Raw genomic sequence first — 22,217 nt, 5'->3', positions numbered from 1 at the left:
GTTTTTGTCTGAGTGTCTTTTCAGATCCATATATATCAAATGTTTCTGATTTTTAGGGCCCATAAGGAACGAAGATTCCTTTCAGAGCTCATCCAGAGGTTTATATCTGTGCTGAAATCAGTTCCACTTTCTGGTAATTATTTTGTTTTATTCAGCTTGTTTTTAATATAATTGTCCATATAATTCTATCAAATTAAATGGGGCTTTGAACTTAGCTTTCAAATCTACTTTGATGATAATTTTAATTATAATTTCAAGTGTTAGAAACATGTAAATTGTGAATATCTTGAAGCAATATCATATCTAACTATAATATGAGTGGGAGCTTACCCAGCTATTTATTTGTAATAGGTACTCTATGGGCAAGAGTTGGAGCCATTTTTGAAAAATGACTTTGTTGCATACTATCCTTTGAGCTAGAGAAAGGAATTTGGGAGAGGACTTCCTCTCTTCCCAAACCTCACTTCCTGAAGAAATAATAGATTAATGGGTGCTGGGAAACATCATAAACTCTAGTCAGAGTGGCACCTTACTGTAGTTAAATATTGAAACACCTCTCTTAACCAACCCATTATTTGTGAGACCTTTAAGTTTATGCATTTTAATAAACCAAGAGAGCATCATTTTATTTAAAAGATGTGACTTTAGAGCTCAGCGCTATGGAGTTTTCTCATGTACATGAGTTAACTTGCTTATCCAGGTTCACATTGGAAGTGATAGTAGTAAAATTTGTACTCAGGTCTTCCAGCCTGTAGCCTTATACTTTATTCTCTACACCAGGTGACCAGTAATATCCTCCCCTTCCCCCCCCCCCCCATCTTCATTGGTTTAGGAAACTTCCATTGAAGCAATTCCTCTTACCCATACCAATCAACACCTATTCACCTAGAGTCTAGGTGTTGCTTGGAGCACTGAGAGATTGAACATAGGCCTTCCTAACTCTTGTCAACTACATCTTTATTGGTCACTAAATCAAACTACATGGGAAGAATTGGTAGTTGGAGATTCTTGGCAAGGGGATATAGATAGATTGTTTTTTGGGTTATTTTTAGTATGATCTGTAGTTGTTTATCATCCTGACTTGAGATCAACAGAAAGGAAACATCCCATATATTTTTTGTACCTAATTTAAAGAATGATAGTATTAATACTGACATTTTTAACTCTAAAGAATAATTTTTTTTGTGTTACTGTATTAGAAATAACTGAATGTTTAGTCAGTCAGCACTTATTTAATACCTAATGTGTACTGTGCTAGATGATGGGAATAAAAATACAGTCTCTCTATTCTTTAAAACTCTTGGCCAAGGAGCCTGACCAAGAAAGAAATTAGAAGCTTAATGCTTTATTAAGGCTTTGTGTCCTGGAGCACATGTTGTTTGTCCTTTGTTCTGGAAGAAGATCATGACACTGAGGTGATGTTGTAACTTGAACCAAATTGGATTTAAGTGAGAGAGGGCAGTGCAAGGTCACCATCCTCACTCTCTTCCTCCACAGCCAAATGGGTCCAATGGCAGGACAACTGGAGATGGCCCCAGATGTTTAAGGGAATTGGGGTTAAGTGACTTGCTCAGGGTCACACAGCTAGTGTTTGAGGTGAGATTTAAACTCAGGTCCTCCCTATTTCAGGGCCAGTGCTCTATCCACTGTACCACCTAGTTGCACTTAACAATATGGAGTATGCCTAAGGTTAGCTGCTCTGTTTCTGAGGATTTAAGTATGTGAACTACCTGGAGACTAAAAGTTTATATTATAGTTAACTTAAGTTGATGACCTGTAGAAATTTTCAGCAGTCCATACATACACACAGCCATTAGCAGAAACTGTTCTTTCTTACCCTTTAGCTATAACTCATTCTTCCATTTCTTCTTGATGTAATTCATTTGCTCTGGTGAGAAAAAACCAAAATAGAAATAACAATTAAAGCAAAAGGAATAATAATTAGGTTTTATTGCATGCCTTTAATGTCTGCTACTTGCAATCCTTTAGGTCTAATGAATAAATGTTAATTGGCAAGGTTACAAATGCATTTTATGTATAGCATTTTCTCATATGAAATGTTCAGATCAAAGTTTGTGTAACAGTAGAATGATAAATTAACCTGCATTTTTAGATGGTGACTCCTCAGAAAAACATTTCCTATTGGAGGATTTAAAATTATTTCTCCTTTAGTGGACAAAACTTTTGACAGGATGACTTTTGCTGGGAAAATAGTTTGTCTAAATTATTTTCTGGCATTTTGTACTTTTGCCTTTAAAGGTGTTAAAAAAATAACAGTTATTTAGGGGGCAGCCAGGTGGCACAGTAGATAAAGCACTGGATTCAGGAGGACCTGAGTTCAAATCCAGCCTCAGACACTTGACACTAACTGTGTGACCCTGGGCAAGTCACTTAACCCTCATTGCCCCGCAAAACCCCAAAACAAACCAATTATTTAAAAACAAAAAGATTGCTTAAATGAATTCTTTGGGGAAGAAGAATATGAAGTATAAAACTAAATAAGAGTTTCAAAAATAATTTCTTTAATGAAGGAAATGTTAATAAAAATGGCATGGAATTGTTTATATTTTTTCATTTCCTCCTCAAGTTTCCAGGCCCTCTCTAAATCTGATTTCTAAGTATAGTTGATTTCTTTGGAATATGGTGCTAATAGATGAGGGGGAAAAAGATGATTCAAGAAATTAAAAGGCAGTTTATGTTATAGATTACATATATCAGTGAGGATACATGGAAGTGTAAGAAATAGATCTCTTTTATTTGAGGTTTATGGTGAGATCTATAACTTGACTCTTAATCACAACAACTTTCTAAACTCCTCCCCCCCATCTGAAAGATTATCCAGACATTTAGGTTTCAAAGTAACTGTAAATTTCATAGCAGAATATGAATGATGGCAGAATAAAATAAAAATAATGTTTGTTTCTTCTAGAAACCCTCACTATGGACAAAGTGCATTACTGTGAACGATTTATTGAACTGGTGGTCGATCTAGAGGTAAGAAGTCTCTAAGAATGAGGAAGAAGCCTAATTGGACTTGTGATTCTATTTAATTACTTCAGCTTCACTCTGAGCTGTCTGTCATTAATGTCTCCCGAATAGGAAAAAAAAACAACCCAGATTATCAAAACTGGAGTAAAAAGTACCCAGTCCTTGAGCTCAGATGATATCTATACCGTTATCTCTGTCTGTTTCTATGTATGATGGCTATAGATAATAACACATGCACACATGGCTACTTTTTATGGAAAAGTACATGATGAATATATTCATCAAAATGGTTGATGTTAAGGAATTTATTTTTGCCAGAGTTGTCTAAAAAAAAGTTAGAGGAACTAGTATTTTAAAAATTATTTATGGGGCAGCTAGGTGGCAGTGGATAGAGCACCGGCCCTGGAGTCAGGAGTACCTGAGTTCAAATCCGGCCTCAGACACTTGACACTTAGTAGCTGTGTGACCCTGGGCAAGTCACTTAACCCTAATTGCCTCACTAAAAAAAAAAAATTATTTATGTGGTGATTAATAATGGCATATGAAGTCAATTTTTGTATCATGATAGTGATAAGATACATGGTGTGTTTTGAACAACACTTGTTAAGTAACATTAGAATTCTACTTTGTTGTGGTGGTTATTTAGTAGTTTTTTCAGTCCAGTCTTGTCTGATTCTTTGTGACCCCTTTTGGAGTTTTCTTGGCAGAGATAAAGAACGGTTTGCCATTTCCTTCTCCAGTTCATTTTACAGATGAGGAAACTGAGGCAAACTTGCCATGGGTCACACAGCTAGTAAGTGTCTGAGGCTGGATTTGAACTTAAGAGGATGGGTCTTCCTGAATTCCAGGCCTGGTTTTCTATCCATTGCACCACCTAGCTGCCCCCAGAATTCTACTTTAGCTGTGGAGAATGTACAAACTTTGTTTCTGTGGTATTTATTCTAGGCCTTGCTCCCTACACGGCGCTGGTTTAATACAGTATTAGATGACTCCCACCTTGTGGTTCACTGTTACCTGTCCAATCTTGTTCATAGAGAAGGTGATGGCCATCTTTTTTCCCAGGTGAGTTGTGATGTCCTTGAACATAATTTATTATTATTATTATTGAGATTTTCTCTATTTTTTAAGGGTTTGAATTTTGGTTCATTTTGATATATTGGACAGAGTCCTCCACAGAAGGTTTATGCAGTGCCTCATTGGGATGTGGAAGGGAATTGTGGGTTCTAGGAGGCTATACCAGTGAAGTACAAGCCCTGGGAAGTGGTAGATGTTGGAAAGGCTTTGAGTGCCATCCTGGTAACTCTGACTATTTTCTAAAAACCAGACCATCCCAACTGGTCGCAACTTCATGATATGGTGAATGTTTGGTGATGAATGTGGCAACCCATGAAACAGAAAAGGACAAAATGAGCTTTGATCCTATGTACTCCTCTTCCGTTTTTGCAATAAAAGTAGCAGGAAAATGGACAGTAGATGGTAAAAGTCAAGATTTCTAGAATGCCTATAAACCTGAATTAAACTCTAATTTAAACATTAGATCCGATTGACCATTGAATTGACAAACCAGTGTAAAAATGGAATCATTTCAGTATTTACATTCTCACTGTAAGTGAAATCAAAATATTAGGAATTTGCAGCTAAATGGAAGGATGACTTAAAATTCTTCCTTGGAGAGGCAAATACAGAAGTCAATTTTATCATGTGCCCCAAAGCCACAAGGTTCATAAAACATAAAAAATCTTCCACAAAATCATAAAACATCAGCAATAAGCAAAAAAAAAAAACTACTATGAAAACAATTACAGTTTATGCACCAGCATTTTTTATGGACAGTGAGAAGTAGAGAAATTCTATGAAGAACTCATATAATCCAAATGTAACCAGTTTATACTTTAATGCTAAGCTTCAGTGCAAAGGTGGGTATAGATCAGGACAGTCAAAGATATATTAGATAATATGAATTAGTGTCAAGAAAGAAAAGAGGCTAAAAGCTATGGCTTACACAGTCCTCATCCCAGTCTATCATAAAATACTTAAGAAGAGAAGAAGATTGCACTGCATAGGAGTAGTACAGAATACCATCATAAAAATGAAATTGACTCAACTGAAAGGGATTGGTTACTAATATATCAATAATTTCTGAATGAGATTTTTAACGTTTTAGCCCAGACATCAGAATCAACACTAAATTAGGATTAGAGATAAAAATGAGAAGATATGGTGGGAAAATAAAATAGATTTGACTTGACCTAATTAATTTAGAAATGCCAAAAAGTGGGAAATGGATAAAGGAACAGTCACCATTAAGTGTCAATACAGCTGTCATTACACCATTTGCAGCCGAAATTTAACCAGTAGAAATAAGTTTCCTGCAGGAGAACAATAGAACCTCCTACAAAGGCTATCTCAGGCAGTAGGGTACACACACTTCATTTAGCCAGAAGGTCATAGCAGTCACTGGCAAAACAAGTTTAGGGTATAAACTAATTTGCAAAGCATTTTGGAGAAGGATGGTTTGCACTATGACAAGATTATTTTCTCATAAAACGGTGAGAAGTAATAGAGGGAAAAATGAAATTCCAGGAAGCTTGTATGAAACCTTAATAATAATTAATAATTTTTTAAAAGCTCATGTTTAAATAGTGACTTAAAGTTTGCTGAGCACTTTACATACATATTCTCATTTGATTCTCACATTGCTGTTATCCCCATTTTACAGGTGAAGAAACTCAGGTTGAGGGAGGTTGAGTACTTTTCTAGAGTAACATAGATGGTGAACATTTGAGACAAAATTTGAACCCAGATCTTATTGACTGCAAATCCAGTACCTTGCTGTCTAATGACTCAGATATTTGTAAGCATAAACCTGGGAGAAAGACAAATTGGAAAAGATCTATACGTTTTTTTAATTGGTTATTTTCTTCATTGAGGGTGGTATTGTGTATCACGATAGCTAAAAGAAGAGTCTGAAAACTTGGGGAAAAATATTACTACCAAAAAAGGTAGGAAACAAAAAAAACAACTTAAAAAAACCCCAAGACATTAGTAATTGCTTGTCTATATGTCTCCTTTCTTATCTGTAAGGAATTTTTATGAGAATGTTCTGCACATGTTTCAAGGGCATCTTCAATGAAAATATGAGAACGGACAAAATAGACTTTCTCAAAATACACTCTCTAGCAGATCATATCTTTCACATCACATTTGACTCAATGGTGAAGAGAGTACAAGATCTCATTGTGCTTATTTGTTACAATTATAAAAAGTCCTTTAAAGATTTGATAGCAGGAATGCTTCTGAGCTTTGCAGAAGGCTGTCCCCTGTACATAAAATTTTCTATCACTTACCTTTGCTTTGTGGAATCCCTAGCTCCTTTAAAGGCTTGTCTTAAGTGTCATCTCCTACAGGAAGCCTTTGCTGAATCATTTCTCCAATGGGAGAAATGCTTTACTTAACCAATTTGAATACTAGGATTGTTTTGTTTTTGTCTTTGTACCTCTGCTATCTAGCACTGTGTTTGACACATAGAGGGTGTTTGTAAATGCTTGTTGAATCAAATCAGAATTATGGGTCATCCTAAGAACAATGTAGACATACACATTGGAAAAGCAAATTATAGTATTTCATACAGGAGTCATATATCCAGAAAAAGGAGGTAGACTAGTCATGTACTGAGAGCAAGGAGTAAAGATGAGTGGCTGGCACGCTGCCTTGTTACCCTTGTAATGTAAAAAGACTTACAGGAAGGATGCTAACATACTAGGTAGCCCCCCAGCAAAGGATTTTGGGAGGACATGGATAACAGTTGCCCCAAATGATAAAACATCCTGCACCATTGGAGGTATACAAATCACTAAGATCATAGGTCCATTGAATTATTGAAATATTTATCTTATTGGTATACTTCTCAGTTTTATTTAAAATGAAAAATCTCCCATACCGTACAGAATAGATACCCTCTTTACATGCTGACTCAACCACAAAAATAATAGCTAACATTTATGTAGTGCTTATGTTGGGAACTTTGCTAAGTGCTTTAAAATGGTTATCTCGTTTGATCCTCTCAAAAGGAGTTGGTGCTATTATTATCCTTATTTTACAGGTGAGGAAACTGAGGCAAACGAAGTTAAGTGACCTGCCTAGGGTGACACTAGTAGAGATTTCTGTGAGCCATATTTGAACTTAGGTCTTCCTGACTCCAAACCTAGCACCATCCACTTTGGTTCCCCTCTAGAGTGAATATCTGCAAATTGCATAGGATTTTCCTATTAATTTACATTCTAATTTGGGATCTTTGTTCCCATTCCTCATTTAATTATAGTGCAACAGGAGAATACAGAAGACAATAATAATTTCAAATGACCTTTGCCATACCCTTCTGTTCCCACTGTTTTGGTGATGAAATTACCTGGGAGCATTGGTATACATTCTCAGGACAGAAGGAGAAGTATTGAGATTCACCCCCTGATATTCTGGTGTTTTTTATACAAGATAGAAGGTTGTATCAACACCAAATTTTTCCTTCTTATAGTATTGATATAGAAACAAGTGGGCAATGATGTGAGTGTTCTGGAAACATAAATCTAATTCATTTCCAATTTTTCTGATTTTGAGGGGATATGTTTTCTAATTTAAGTTGCCATGTGATGGGGCAGCTAGATAATGAAGTGGGTGGACAAAGTACTGGCTCTGGATTCAGGAGGACCTGAGTTCAAATCCAGCCTCAGATATTTGACACTTACTAGCTGTGTGACCCTGAGCAAGTTGTTTAACCTTCATTGACCCGCCAAAAAAAAAAATTGCCAAAAAAATGCCAAAAAAAAAAATTGCCATGTGATAACCTGCTACAGACTCATGAGCTGCCATACTGTACAACTGAATAAAAGCTCTGTCTTGGACCTAGTATGTGTCATCATTATGTAGTACAACTCTTTTGTTGTTTCTATCAGTGAAAGTGCAGAGGAATGTTCCATGAGCCACAGAAACTAGTCAGGCTTCAGTCAGTGGCTTGAGGTGAGGAATGAACCACATAGAATCTAAGATAATGCCCATCCCTGCCAGGCCACTGCTAATATAGCACTTTAAGCATCGCCAAGTAGGAGAGAAATTTCCATTTGGACATCTCATAACCATCAATCAGCAAAGTCCTTTCGTAGTTCTGGTCAGAGTAAGTGGACCCAGTGGTACTCTTTAGTGTTATATTTTTAGAAACTTTCTTTCATTGAAATTTAGAACTGTTTGGTTTCAGGAATTTAAAGTCTCAATTTTATTATTCCAGTTTTAGAATTTCTTACATGGAGAATTGAATATGCAGATTAAATGGACCATTAGCAATGCTTTCATTCAATTGTTTGTAAAGCTGGTCACAAGCTACTTTTCAGTCTGGAACATGTTTTAGTTTTATTTTTGAGTGTTGATTTCAGTGGATTTCTTCAAAGTGTAGGTATTCCCCAAGGCTATATATATGGACTTTGTGATGGGGAATGCTGTTCACAGAAGGCATAATGTTAGTTTTTGCTTTTGCCATATGTTCTGATCACACAGTTCATTAATTTAAATGTCTCATTTCAGCTTTTGGATGTGCTTAAATTCTACACTGGTTTTGAAATTAATGACCAAACTGGGAATGCTTTGACAGAAAACGAGATGACAACAATTCACTATGATAGAATTACTTCCTTACAGGTAATTTTAGTGCATTAGCTCCACATGTATATGCCCTAGATAGTTAAGCTTGGGTCATAGCTCTAAAATTTGGGTAGGTTTCTTGCTTGCAATATTAAGGGGGAAACAATTACCTTGCCAGCAATTTAAGGGCCGCCTGAACCTTTGATATTTCTAATTTTGATGTGTAAAGAAAAAGGCAGTGATTTTTCTTACAGGTGAAGCTTCATCATTCCCTCCTCTCTAAATCTTAGGAAACACTTTTTTTTAAAGATAAAATTTATATATATTTGTAATGATAAAATGTGTATATAATGTATGCTCTTACCTTTCATAAATAACTAAATTGAACTGTTTGGTTATTTAAAGATACTGTCACTCTCTGTAGTTTAATTTTCTTGCTATGCATTTCGTTTTACTTAAGTATGGAAATGGTGAACTTTTGAGAGTAAATGTTATCAATATATTAAAATTGTTGGGATTTCTGTTGGTGTTTTTCTAGAGAGCTGCTTTTGCACATTTCCCTGAATTGTATGATTTTGCCCTTTCAAATGTGGCAGCAGTGGATACTCGTGAATCTTTATTAAAGTTTTTTGGACCTCTTAGGTAAGTTAAAGAAAGAGAATGGTTTTTTATGTAATATAGTTGTTATGCTTTTGTGCCTAAATTTTAATTGTATTTTACTGCTTTTAATTTCTTATTTTCTTTCTTTCTATCTATCTATCTATCTATCTATCTATCTATCTATCTATCTATCTATCTATCTATCTATTCATTTATTTAATTATTTTTTTGCAGGGCAATGGGGGTTAAGTGACTTGCCCAGGGTCACACAGCTAGTAAGTGTCAAGTGTCTGAGGCCGGAATTGAACTCAGGTACTCCTGAATCTAGGGCTGGTGCTTTACCACTGCGCCACCTAGCTGCCCCCTTTAATTTCTTATTTTCATTGATTTTGCTAACATTTATTAAGCTCCTAGGATGTGCGGAACCATTGTTAAGATTATACTAATATCACTTTAGGTTCCTGCTTTTTTATTTGGAATCAGTCTTTCACTTCTACAGTTAGTGACATCTCTTGTTCCAAGATTGTATTTTCATTTCATTTAGGTTAAGATTATACATTATTCCTGTTTTGTGGGAATTTTTTTATTATCCTTTTTTTCTGTCTCCTAACTGTAAGGTAGAGTTTTCCAGGCTTTATGCTCTCCACAAGATAGGGGTCACAGACAGTAAACTGGAACTTATGTCATTTGTGTTTTTGTGAAACCTGTGCTGTATACACTCTAGACATAGGACAAATATTCATTGAGGTTGATAAAGATATAACATACTGAATTTTCAATGCTTGCAAACAGATGATCACTATAATATCCTCAGGCAGTTATTAGCTACCTGTAAAAATATTCCTGCTTTTAGTCATGAATTCTGGAGAAAATTTGGTTTTGGTCATTGGCCATTTAAAATGAAAGAAGGAATTTTGTGGTTTTGATGTTCAGATGTGAATTAGACATAGAGTGTATTTAAGATAGTAAGAGATTTGCTTTTTGAATACATGATTATTTAGAAATAAACATTAGTAAGACTGTTTTTTTATTTTTCTATTTTTCAAGTCCAATATTTAATGATATCAAAAGCACCAATATTCATTTAAGTTGCCTTTTAAACATATTTGTTTGATGCTTTCCAGTTTGTAGATATGTTTATTTTTGCTCCTTACATCCCCCCTCAGGAGAGTGGGCATAGGATAATAGATTTAGAGCTGCAAGTTACTGCAGAAACCATCTAATCTAACCCCAACTATTTTTTTTGGGGGGGCAGGGCAATGAGGGATAAGTGACTTGCCCAGGGTCGCATAGCTAGTAAGTGTCAAGTGTCTGAGGTCACATTTGAACTCAGGTCCTCCTGAATCCAGGGCTGGTGCTCTATCCACTGCGTCACCTAGCTGCCCCACCCTTAACATTTTACCAATGAAGAAACTGAGGTTAAGGCAGGCTAAGGGCCTTGCACAACATGACAGAAGTAGTGAATGGTAGAGGAAGGATTTGAACCCAAACATCCTGGCAATATTAGAGCCAGTGTTCCTTCCACTACCTCATTGCCTGCCTTAAGATAGGGATTTTTCCTAATTTTAGAGATATAAAATAGGTATTGGTGAGTGTTGCTTAGTTCCTAACTAAAGCTCTTCTCTCAGAATGTCTTTTGTACTTTTTCTTCAGGATTAAGACTACTGTAATCTTATCACCAATGCAGACTGAAGCCCTTTCATCATCTGTACTTTTTATTCTATGGGATTTATTCGTGCATGTCCACAACTATGCCATGGAGGATTTACTCTTGAAACATTTTGGCTTTTCCTCTACTCTCCCTTGTTCTCAATACATGAGCAGCCCATCTCCTCTTGCACATCTGTGATTTGATGGTGTCTTTTATGCTACATCTTAGACACAAGACACTGTTTATATTTGTTAGCTCTAGGATCCATTTTTGATATGACCTCTATACCATGTCGTGTAAGAGATCCAGATTTATAGAGTAACATTGAAATGCTCAGATATTTACACATTTATTGATTTCAGAGTAGCTCTTGCAAAAAGCTATGGGGATCAGGGGCAGCTAGGTGGCGCAGTGGATAGAGCATCGGCCCTGGATTCAGGAGGACCTGAGTTAAAATCCGGCCTCAGACACTTGACTAGCTGTGTGACCCTGGGCAAGTCACTTAACCCGAATTGCCTCACCAAAAAAAAAAAAGAAAAAAAAACTATGGGGATCAGCTCATAGTTCTATAGCCTTATTTCTACTCCTTTCCTGTTGACAGCACTTCCTACTGGTAGAGCTTGATAGCACTGCACCTTATTCCTACCCAAATATCACTTTGTCATTGGTCCTCCATGTCTTACCTCTGTTATTGTTTGCTCTCTATTGGACATAGTAATTGTCATGCATTTGTATAGTTCCTGTCCTCTTCACTGGGCAGATACCCTTTATCATCAGCTTCATATTTAGATATTGCTATCTTTGTTCATGATTTTATCTTAATCCCTTAAAAGAGTTTTCTTGTTACCATGATCCAAGTTTCCATGTATAATGGTCTTTGAGGCAAAGCACCCAACAATATGCCACAACTTGTTTATACTTACTGTTCACCATGCGTTATTCCTTTGGGCTACCTATAATTTTCATTCTTCAGAAAGCATGCTGTTCCATTATTTTCACCCCTGTAACATCACCAGGAGAATATTAGGCTCTTGCAGCAAGGGAGAATGTGGGATTATTGAAAGCTCTTTGTATTTTTCTAAGTGCAGTCCAAACCTTCCTTTACTGGTATTCAGTTCTACCAACAGACCATTGTCAGTGTTCAGTGACTGTCTAACATGTATGAATTAATGAATTAAGTGAAGGGGCTGCCCATATATCAGCATGTCATAATCTGGGCAATATGCATTCTTCGCATTTTAAGCACAATACATAATGATTACCATATTTTATGCTTGTATGTTGCAGTTCAAACACACTCCACCAGGTGGCATCATATCTCTGCTTATTGCCTGCCCTCCCTGAAAAGGAAGACACAACTTTTGACAAGGAATTTCTTCTGGAATTGCTGGTAAGTTTTATATACATACACACACACACACATATAAATATATATAATTTGTAAATTATATTTTAAAATAATGGCTCAAGTCTTTTTTCTTTTATTTTTGATTCTCTTGCAGATGTTGAGCTAATGAAATTATTAGCAATAATTAGATAAGCTAAATATAAAGCTAGTAATTTATAACCTTTCTGAAATTTCAGCATTATTAATTTGGTACAGTGCTTATCTTAAAGGAATGCTCAATAAACAGGTTTTTCATTCATTCATTTATTCATTATCTACCCAATCACCTCTTTAAACTGCTACATGGCATGTACAGATAGAGTTTATGAACATTTAAAAATGAAGTGATTATTACCAGCCTACCTCAGTTTTACTAAGCATAAGTTATGTCTAATTAAACTTCCTTTTTTTATTTTTATTTTTTGGTAGGGTTAATAGACTTGTAGATTAGGTTAATGCTGTAGAAATAGTGTGGATTTCATCAATGCATTTGACAAAGTCTTCATTGATAATCTTGTGGACAGGATGGAGGTTAATGATAGACAGATTAATGACACAGCTGAATGAGTTTATAGCTATACTTAAAGTATCTTGAGTAATGAATTATTGTTAACCTTGAAGGAAGTTTTTAGTGATAACATTACAGGACTCCAGCCCTGTCTTCTTTTGGGGATGGGGGGGCGGGGCAATGAGGGTTAAGTGACTTGCCCAGGGTCACACAGCTAGTAAGTGTCAAGTGTCTGAGGCTGGATTTGAACTCAGGTTCTCCTGAATCCAGGGTCAATGCTTTATCCACTGTGCCACCTAGCTGCCCCCTAGCCCTGTCCTTTTACACAATATCCTGTTTTTTTCTCCTCTCCTGCCTTCTTGGTATCTTCATCTAGATATTTCCACTAATACTTTAACCTCAATATATAAAAAACTGAGCCTTTCCCTAAATTCATTCTTCCTAATTTTCCTATTTCTGTTAGTGATGCTACCATTCTTTATGAGAACTCAAGATGAAACCTCATTCATCTTTATAAGCCTAGAATGAGTCAGCATTGTAAAATAATTGTCTAAAAATTTAATCAAATTTTAAACTAAATTCTTCACTATTTCAAAAGGTTTGTGACTGGGGCAGCTAGGTGGCACAGTGGATAGAGCACCGGCCCTGGAGTCAAGAGTACCTGAGTTCAAATCCGGCCTCAGACACTTAACACTTACTAGCTGTGTGACCCTGGGCAAGTCACTTAACCCCAATTGCCTCACTAAAAAAAAAAAAAAGGTTTGTGACTTCATTGGTATGGGTGCCAAATTTTTTGGCAATGAATCTTTCCTTATCTATAATCCTATATTCTAAGCTTTTTCATCTTTGTAGGACATGGGAGAACTTACTCTTTGTTAGCACATTAATAACTCAGGTTCACCTCCATCACCCAAGGAGATACTGGGGCAGAGAACTTCAATGGAAGTGGACTATCATAAAAGTATTTTGTACAGAATCAGGGTAGTTCTGGGGTACCATATTCAAAGGGTCCAGGTTCCACCTTCAAAGGAAGGTGATTAGGATAGTGAGGTTTCTCAAAACCTTGTTTTAAGAAATATTTGAAGGAACTCAAGTTTAGTCTTTAGAAGAGAATTATGGGAGAGGGGAGGAGAAAGAAAAAGTAAGATAGTGACTTGATAGCTGTCTTTAACTATTTGAAGGGGTTTTTTTTGTTTTGTTTTGTTTTTTGGTCATATGGAAGAGAGATTAGACTTTATGTTGAGTTCCAGAGAGAGAGAACTAGGACCAGTGGATTTACACTATAAGGACACATAAAATATCAGGTCAGGAAAAGCATAAACATCTCAACATGTAGAGCTGACCAAAAATGAAATTGGGTACTTTGTGAGGTAGTAAATTTCCTATAATTTGGAGTATTCAGGCAGATGCTAGATGACTCCCTGTCAGGAATATATATTGTTGTTGATCCTACATGGAGTAAGACATTGAACCACATGACCACTTAAGGGTCTTTTCAACCTAAGATTTTATGGTCACCCACTTGCTGTGAGAAATTGTGACCCCCATGGTCTGAAGGGCTGTCTTCTTTGGACAGTTTGGAAGTAGGCTTAGTTTTTCCTGACAATCTCTCCCTGGAGAAGCTGGGGTTGGAAGGGGCTTTGGGAAGCCTCCCCATGGAGGTAGGGGGTTACCCTTCTTGGGTGGGTCTCAGGAACAGCTCTTACTTTGTTTATCATTTTGCTTCTTGTACTGAGCTTGGAGTTCACTGCAACACCCATTCAATAAACTTGCCAGCCACCCCCCCACCCTCCCCCCCAAAATAATGGAGAAATTGGTTCCAAGCTAGCAATTTTAATGTAACTTTTTAACAATTTTTATTTCAGGAGAAAACTAATATATTGAGTTCCTCAAGAAGACAGAGCTAATTTTTATGTTAGTTCCAAAAAACTGTCTAATGATTCAGTGACAAATGTTTAAGCCTTTGTGGCAGGTGTTTAAGCTACTCTTGGTAGAATTCCTTGAAGGGTTTTTAAATCCTTAGTATAGTTTTTTTGTAAAGTAAAAGTATATTAAACACATGTAAAATGTTTTGCTATTGATATATTGTCTCAGATGGGGGTAATATGATCTTGGGGAACAAAACTGCTTCATTCTCTTCCTATTGCCAAGTCATTCTTTTCACATTAACTGCTTTCTAAAAATTACTTTGGCTATTTACTGATATTTTAAAGTCTGCCATATTAAGTTAAGTTGTTAACAACTGTTGCTGTCAGTAGTAGATTCCATTCCATAAGAGAAAATAGAATTGTTCTGACTAGAATATTTTTAATAAAGCCATTTAATGATAAATAAGTATGGATTTCAAATAAAGGTTTCTTGACTCAACTTATTTTAATCTTTGGGATTGATTTTTAAATACTCATTTTTTTTCCCTGTCTTACTCATTAAGAAGAAAAAGACCCTGATAATCTTAAAATTCATCTCAAATATTGAAAAGTTACTAATGTATTTCTCACTTTTGATTAAAAGAATTATATATATTTGAAAAGAGAAAAAATGAAATATTGTATATTACATAGTTCTATAATGGTTTACAGACATGAAAGCCTTTTTTCTTTGATTTCTAATGGATTGATTCTTATTAACAAATATACTTTTTTTAAAAATAGGTATCCCGTCATGAACGTCGTATTTCTCAAATTCAGCAGCTTAACCAGATGCCTTTGTATCCAACTGAGAAAATTATTTGGGATGAAAATATTGTCCCAACTGAATATTATTCTGGGGAAGGTATGTGCAAAGAAAAAGTAGAGGGATTTGGTTTAAAAATGGAACCCAGAAATAGAGTTTTATTTTAATAATCAAGAAAATTATTTTGCTTCTCATAATTCTCTCTGACAACTAGAAAGTACTTGATACAGTGAGACTAAGATATTTATTAAATTTAACTTGCCTTTTAACAATGCTACTCAAACATATATTGAAATGAGTTCAATTCTTCATAACAATTAGCTTAGCATGGGCTCTGGAATCAGAGGATCTGGCTTTTAAGTCCCACCTCTGATGCTTCCCAACTGTGTGGCCTTGGGCATGTCACTTAACCAACTTGGGCTTCAGTTTCCTAAACCACAAAGTGAGATGATTAGATAGGATGGCCTCTGAAGTCAGTTCTAGGTGTAGCCTATGATCCTGAGAAGACTTAATATGTTTGATTTATTTTTCATTGTCCAAGATAGCTTTTGGAACTCTGGTTTTTAAGGCATGCAAGAGAATGTGCTGTTTTATAGGTATGCTTTGTTTTTAATCCAAGTTGGTATTAGCCAGTTTGATCAGCCATCTTATTCGCCAGACTTAGCTTGTGTTGTTTAGAGTTTTTAAAAAAATTAAATTCACCAAGGATGAAGATTTGCCCCTTCTGAGGGCATGGTACAGTTGAAAGAACACTGGTCTTAAGAGTCAAAACACTTAGGTTAAAATATCTGGTCTCCTACTTATTTGTTTAACCTTAGTTTCCTTATATGTAAAGTGGAAATAATAATAGCACCTACCTCTCAGGGTTGTGGGGATTAAATGAGATAATAATTGTAAAATGTTTAGCACAATGTCTGGCACATAGTAAGAGCTATATAAATTTCACTTATCATCATCATCATTATTATTTTTGTGTAAGTCTTTTTTTTCCCCCTGGGCCTTCATTCCTTTTTCTGTAAAGTTAACAGTAAGGAGGACTGAATAATTTCTGAGGCCCTTTTCTTTTTTCATAGAGCCTTTGAATCCTATGTGACATAGGCTCTGAAGTCAATTCTGTAACGATTGGAATAACGCCACCTGCTGGATACTTACTGTAGAAGAGTTCTGCCCATGAAGCGAAGGTCTTTGAGGGCAAGACCAGGAGTCTTTTCTTTGGCGGGAGGAAATGACGCGGACTAGTGGGAGGAGGAAGGAAGAGACTGGCGCTGACTCTGGGGCTTTTTCCTGAGGACGCTGGCGGAGAAGGGAGCTAGAAATGTGCTCTCCCTTTAATAGATAGGAATCTAGGCCTTTCTCTCTCTCTTTACCAAATTCTTATTCTCCTTAATAAATGCTTAAAAGTCTAACTCTTGCTAAAGCTTGTAATTGATTGGCGACCACTCATTAGATATTTTAGACAGTTTAGCTAGAATTTTAACCCTTAACAATTCCAAAGGAGGCATTTTATCAGTATTTTAAACAGTGCCAGCTAGACAAGTATAAAGCTCTGAAGATGATTTCTTTGAAGAAGGAACACTTCATTTGGATTTGCAAGTTCTGAAATGTTTATTTTCCTTAAAATTACTAGTTTTTGTCCTTACCCTCTGATATAGTTGAAAGCACATTTCTAAAAGTACTCTTCATCTTGTCAATTTTAAACAGTCCTTTTCTTTTATCATCCTCAAGTCAGTAAAATGAAAATTTCAAATCTTTTATTACACTTGGCACCCATTGTTAGCTTCAGCTTCTTTTCAGCCATGGAATTACAGTATTTTTTTTTTTAATTTTTTTGGGGGGGCTGGGCAGTTGGGGTTAAGTGACTTGCCCAGGGTCACACAGCTAGTAAGTATCAAGTGTCTGAGGTCAAATTTGAACTCAGGTCCTACTGAATCCAGGGCCGGTGCTCTATCAACTGCACCGCCTAGCTGCCCCCACAGTATACTTACAGATCTATGCAGCTTTCAGAAAAGGCATGAAATTGCTATTGTAACATTAATTCGGGATCATCTAAAAGTTGAAATATGTCTTATTTCTAGAGAATTTGTGTTCCTGGATCATATTGTTGCTTCTTTTCCAAATTAGCTAGCTAGCTAGATGGGAACTAGAATTCATTTAGCATTTAATGTTCTAAAGACTTTTTTGCCTTAATTCAAGAGATGGTTGATAGTGGGGAACTTAAAAGCTACAAAAGTGTTCAGAAGAAAGGAATTGTGTCAGTTTAGAGCTGTATGACGAGTCTACTACAGCAAGTCAACTCATCTAATTTTCTACTGGCCATAGGTCTCCATTGGTGTTCAGGAACTGTTTCTAAGTGATTATAACCATATTCAAAGGTCAGTCTCACTTGAAAAACAGAATTTTTTGTAATGTACTCATTTTCCTGAGAGGCAGTGAAGCAGACTGGATAAAAGGCCAGCCTCAGAATCAGAATGACCTAGGTTTAGAGCCATCTCTGAAACATGCTGCCCATTTATCCCTTAGCTTTTCTGGGCCAGACACAACTCCTGAGGTGAGGAACAGGGATGGCTTTGCATTGGAAAAAGGGAGTTTTGTTATCGAAGTGTTCTCTCTACCAATAAAATCAGCAAAGTTAATTTTCATGGTAAACCAGTTACTATTTTCTGGTGGCTGTAACTCACAGAATCAGTAAATTGTAGACTCTTTTTTTGTTCTGCATGTAATTCCTAAGGGCTGTCAGATTCACTTTTTCTTTCATACAAATGAACAAAGTCTTGCGCTATGTTATCAGTGATATTTTTATAAGAAGTAAAACAGAAGATACATCAATGCCTTTTGTCTTCTCTTTTAGGTTGTCTGGCTCTTCCTAAGCTAAATTTGCAGTTTTTGACTCTTCATGACTACCTGCTAAGAAACTTCAATCTGTTCCGGTTAGAGTCAACTTATGAAATAAGACAGGACATCGAGGATGGAGTCAGCAGAATGAAGCCTTGGTTAGTACATTGACGTTTCTTTTAAACTAAGAGGACCCCTTCCAGTGCTATTTTTTCTTATACACTGACTTCATAACCAGATTTGGAAGTGATATAGGAGCATAGGAATTAGTTCTCAGGTATCAGATGGAGGTGGGAGGAATGAATCAATATTGTAAAAATTCATTATATAAAGTATCAGGTTACAGAAAATATAAGACATATCTGAAAGTCCTAGGACGAAGAGAAAGAATTAAGGTTTTACTGCTTTAGATTCACATCTTCCATTTACTTGGGGGCAGTGTTAAAATTGGAGGGCAAAGGGGTAGTGAAGGCTGTGGAAAGATCTGAAAGGAGGAGACTAGTCAAGAGATGGAACTAGAGCAGGTGACTCCAGTGATGAAGGGACATGTATGTGTTCCGACATTGCCGATAGCTCTTGGGGCTAGGCCTTTAGCAGCTGAGCAAAGTTAGAAGCCTTTTCTTCTATGGCTAACATAAAATTCTCTGGTTTATATGATTTATCAAGATTTTATCTTTACTTAAATGCTGCTGATTTCATATAAAGAAAGATTTGTTCCAAAGGAATTTGTAAATTAAGGTGCCACTTTTTTCCACCCTGAAAGCGAAATTTATAATTTGTAAAGTGTGACATCATTTTTTTTGTACGATTATGGAAAACATTACCATATTAGTCATTTTGTATATGAAAACTTGAATAAAAGAAAAAAATGAAATAAAGTGAAAAATAGCAGCTTTAGTCTGTGTTCCATCAATATCAGTTCTTTCTTTGGAGGTAGATCATATGTTTCATCAATAGTCCTTTGGGATTGTCTTGGATCATTGTATTGAGAATAATTAAGTCTGTGTTCCATCAATATCAGTTCTTTCTTTGGAGGTGGATCATATGTTTCATCAATAGTCCTTTGGGATTGTCTTGGATCATTGTATTGAGAATAATTAAGTCATTCACAGTTCTTCATCAAACAATATTGGAGTCTCGGTGCACAATGTTCTCTTGGTTCTGCTCTCTTCACTATACATCAATTTATATGTCTTTCTAGGCCTTTCTGAAATCATCCTGCTTGTCATTTCTTATAGCACAATATTTTATAAAGTTATTTACTTGTCACCCAATATATCCCCTGAATAAGTAGTTTCTGTTCTCTTTCCTAAATATGACTGACATTCCTATCGATAAACATGAGAGTGCACAAGTTCACATAGAAATAGCTTCATTAGATTATACCTTGTATATACTAGAACACTCTTTAGCTTAAATTTGTTTGCTTGTAAACTGATTCAAGTAACTTCCATTATTTTCTGATGATAATAATATAAATGCTATTTATGATCATATTCTGTTTTTTCTCTTATTGCCCTTCATACATAGCCTTATATTTTCCATTAATTATTGTGTGAAAAGTTATTCTGGGTGAGACCATAAAGCATAGCATTTAAAGGAAAGTATTTTTGACTTAATAATCAGTTGAGTCAGTAGGCAGAAATGCGGCTGGCAGTGGAAATTTGTATACCCATTTGATCTGTTGCTCCCTGCCCACAGTTTTGCTGCTGCAATTGTTGCCCATTATTAATGTGATGGTGGGGGGAGGGGGATATTGAGCCTCCTGTAGAGCAACTTCCCCAAGTTTATGTCACGGTAGTGAGCTGGTGGGTCCTGATTTTGAGTCAAGTCATAGGCATATTTCAGACATTGAATTTAAATTACAATTTGTCAGTGATTCACTCAATTTTTGCTTAAATCCACCAGTCTTGTGTTCTATTAATCAAGGAGAGTTTTAGATATTATTTTAAAATAATTACTATATTGGCAAAGAAAATAATACTTTTGAAGAGGATTCATTCACATTTGTAAGAGAATTTTAACTCATTGATTCTGGTTGTCCAGTACAATTCTATAAAAATGATGAAATTTAATGGTGCCAGTCTCCTTTCATATTCATGAATATTGAAGATGGAAACTTAGGAAAATATATTTATATCTGGCACTTGTAAAGACCATGTTTTGAGACTGCTCAGCCAGCAAGGGAGGATAATCTGGATCATAAGAAATCTCTATTTTTAACATCACATTTTAAAAGTGGGAATATGGGAGTGGTTCCACTGGTATTTAAGCACTCTATGAACTAGTCCTTAAGAAATTTTCTTAGACACCAGTGTTGTTATTGGATCCCAGAGATAATTTTTCATTCCTGAGCACTGCCCCCCCCCCTTTGGTGTTATGGCTTTGTACTTTTAAAGGATCACTATTACTGTTGATGACACTAAGGGCACAGGTTTTCTATGTTCTTGAGCATGTCATTGTTGGTCACCCTTTTCTTACTGAAGAAGGGGCTTCTGCAGATTTTACATTATAGCTTCCATTGTCAATAAAGAATAGAAGCAACGGAAAAAAGTTGTTACCTTGCTATTCAGTTCTTTGATTCTGAGTATTATTAGTACCCATTTAAAATGTTTAAGAACTTAATGACATTTCTTAAATAGAAGTTTATTTGGCATTAAATAAAGGAGAAATTCACACACATTGTCTTATTGGTTTATTTCCTTTAACAATATTATGACTCACTTCTATGAACACCCTTTCTTACATAGAAGGGTTTTTCTCCTCATATTGCTTTTTTCTCCTTTTTCTTAAACATTTCCTTTTGAAGCTTATTATGATAATGAAAGCAATAGCACAGTGGAAGATACTTAGACTGAGATGAGAAATTTTATGAAATGTTTTATACTCAGGATTAAGACTGTGATGGTCATAATTTGTTTTACTACTCTAGGAGTTCAGAAAAAGTTAAGTTCTGTATGACTGTTGCCAGTGTAATTAATCATTTCAACCTCTTGCTTTTCAGGCAGTCCGAGTATGGAGGTGTGGTGTTTGGTGGTTGGGCTCGAATGGCTCAGCCCATTGTGGCTTTCACTGTAGTTGAAGTTGCCAAACCCAACATTGGTGAAAATTGGCCAACCCGGGTGCGTGCAGATGTTACCATCAATTTGAATGTCAGAGACCAAATCAAAGATGAATGGCAAGGTATCTTTATTTTTAAACACTGAAGTTGACTTTCACCTTTCAAGTGGTAATGCAACTTTTTTTCACTAAGGAGGATATTGTATGTCTCACAATAAGGGCAAAACACTTTTATCAAATGTAATGTTATTCTTTCCTAGATAGAGAACACTTGTTTTCAGGGTTTTAATTGTTTCTACTTACTGCTATCCTAAAACACCCAAGATCAGACCTCATAATTTATTTTGGATCTATAAATGATATCTGGGTTTATTTGAACCTATAAATTGTTTTTGGTCTTTGTTTATAGATCAATATAAACAGCCCCTTTAGGAAATAGCCCAAGAGTTAGTGTATGGTGCTATGTTGTGGTTTGAGGAAGGTAAACTAGAGGAAAGATAGAGAGAAGTGATTAGACAGAAGGACTAAGAGAGCAGTGTCACAGAAGTCAATGGAAGGGATCATTATGAAGAAAGAGATAGGAAGAAGAGAACTAAGAAAAAGCCATTGACTTCAACAGCTAAGTGGGTATTAGTGACCTCAAAGAGCAGTTTCATTGAACCAGTGGGTATGGAAGCTAGATTGTATTAGTTAAATCATTAGTGAGTAAAAGGCAAGTGGAAACAAATGGAGGGTACTTATTCCAGAAATCTCGTAGGGAAGGGGAGAGGAGATAAAGGATAATAGCTTAAAGTGGTTGAGAAAAGCAAAGTATTTTTGTCTTTTAAGGTCAGAGGAGATCTACAATTGTATTTGGGTGGAGGATGAGGAGCCAGATGAGGAGAGGTAGA

The 22,217-nt window shown here is 35.9% G+C and overlaps 1 protein-coding gene across 1 annotated transcript in view; it reads left to right on the top strand.

Moving 5' to 3' along the window:
* Positions 1 to 22,217, top strand: part of AQR (aquarius intron-binding spliceosomal factor) — a 106,286-nt gene that overhangs the window by 28,381 nt on the left and 55,688 nt on the right. Inside the window, exons 9-17 of the mRNA XM_043986744.1 lie at positions 57 to 133; positions 2,930 to 2,994; positions 3,934 to 4,050; positions 8,560 to 8,673; positions 9,155 to 9,258; positions 12,155 to 12,257; positions 15,414 to 15,534; positions 18,284 to 18,425; positions 21,272 to 21,450. Coding sequence (XP_043842679.1) covers positions 57 to 133; positions 2,930 to 2,994; positions 3,934 to 4,050; positions 8,560 to 8,673; positions 9,155 to 9,258; positions 12,155 to 12,257; positions 15,414 to 15,534; positions 18,284 to 18,425; positions 21,272 to 21,450 — 1,022 coding nt within the window. The remainder of the gene's footprint in view (positions 1 to 56; positions 134 to 2,929; positions 2,995 to 3,933; positions 4,051 to 8,559; positions 8,674 to 9,154; positions 9,259 to 12,154; positions 12,258 to 15,413; positions 15,535 to 18,283; positions 18,426 to 21,271; positions 21,451 to 22,217) is intronic.

This window comes from Dromiciops gliroides, chromosome 2, assembly GCF_019393635.1.
Source record: "Dromiciops gliroides isolate mDroGli1 chromosome 2, mDroGli1.pri, whole genome shotgun sequence".
In the NCBI taxonomy this organism is placed as follows: Eukaryota; Metazoa; Chordata; class Mammalia; order Microbiotheria; family Microbiotheriidae; genus Dromiciops; species Dromiciops gliroides.
Note: the sequence above shows the minus strand (reverse complement) of the source record. Positions and strands in the feature narration are given on the sequence as shown.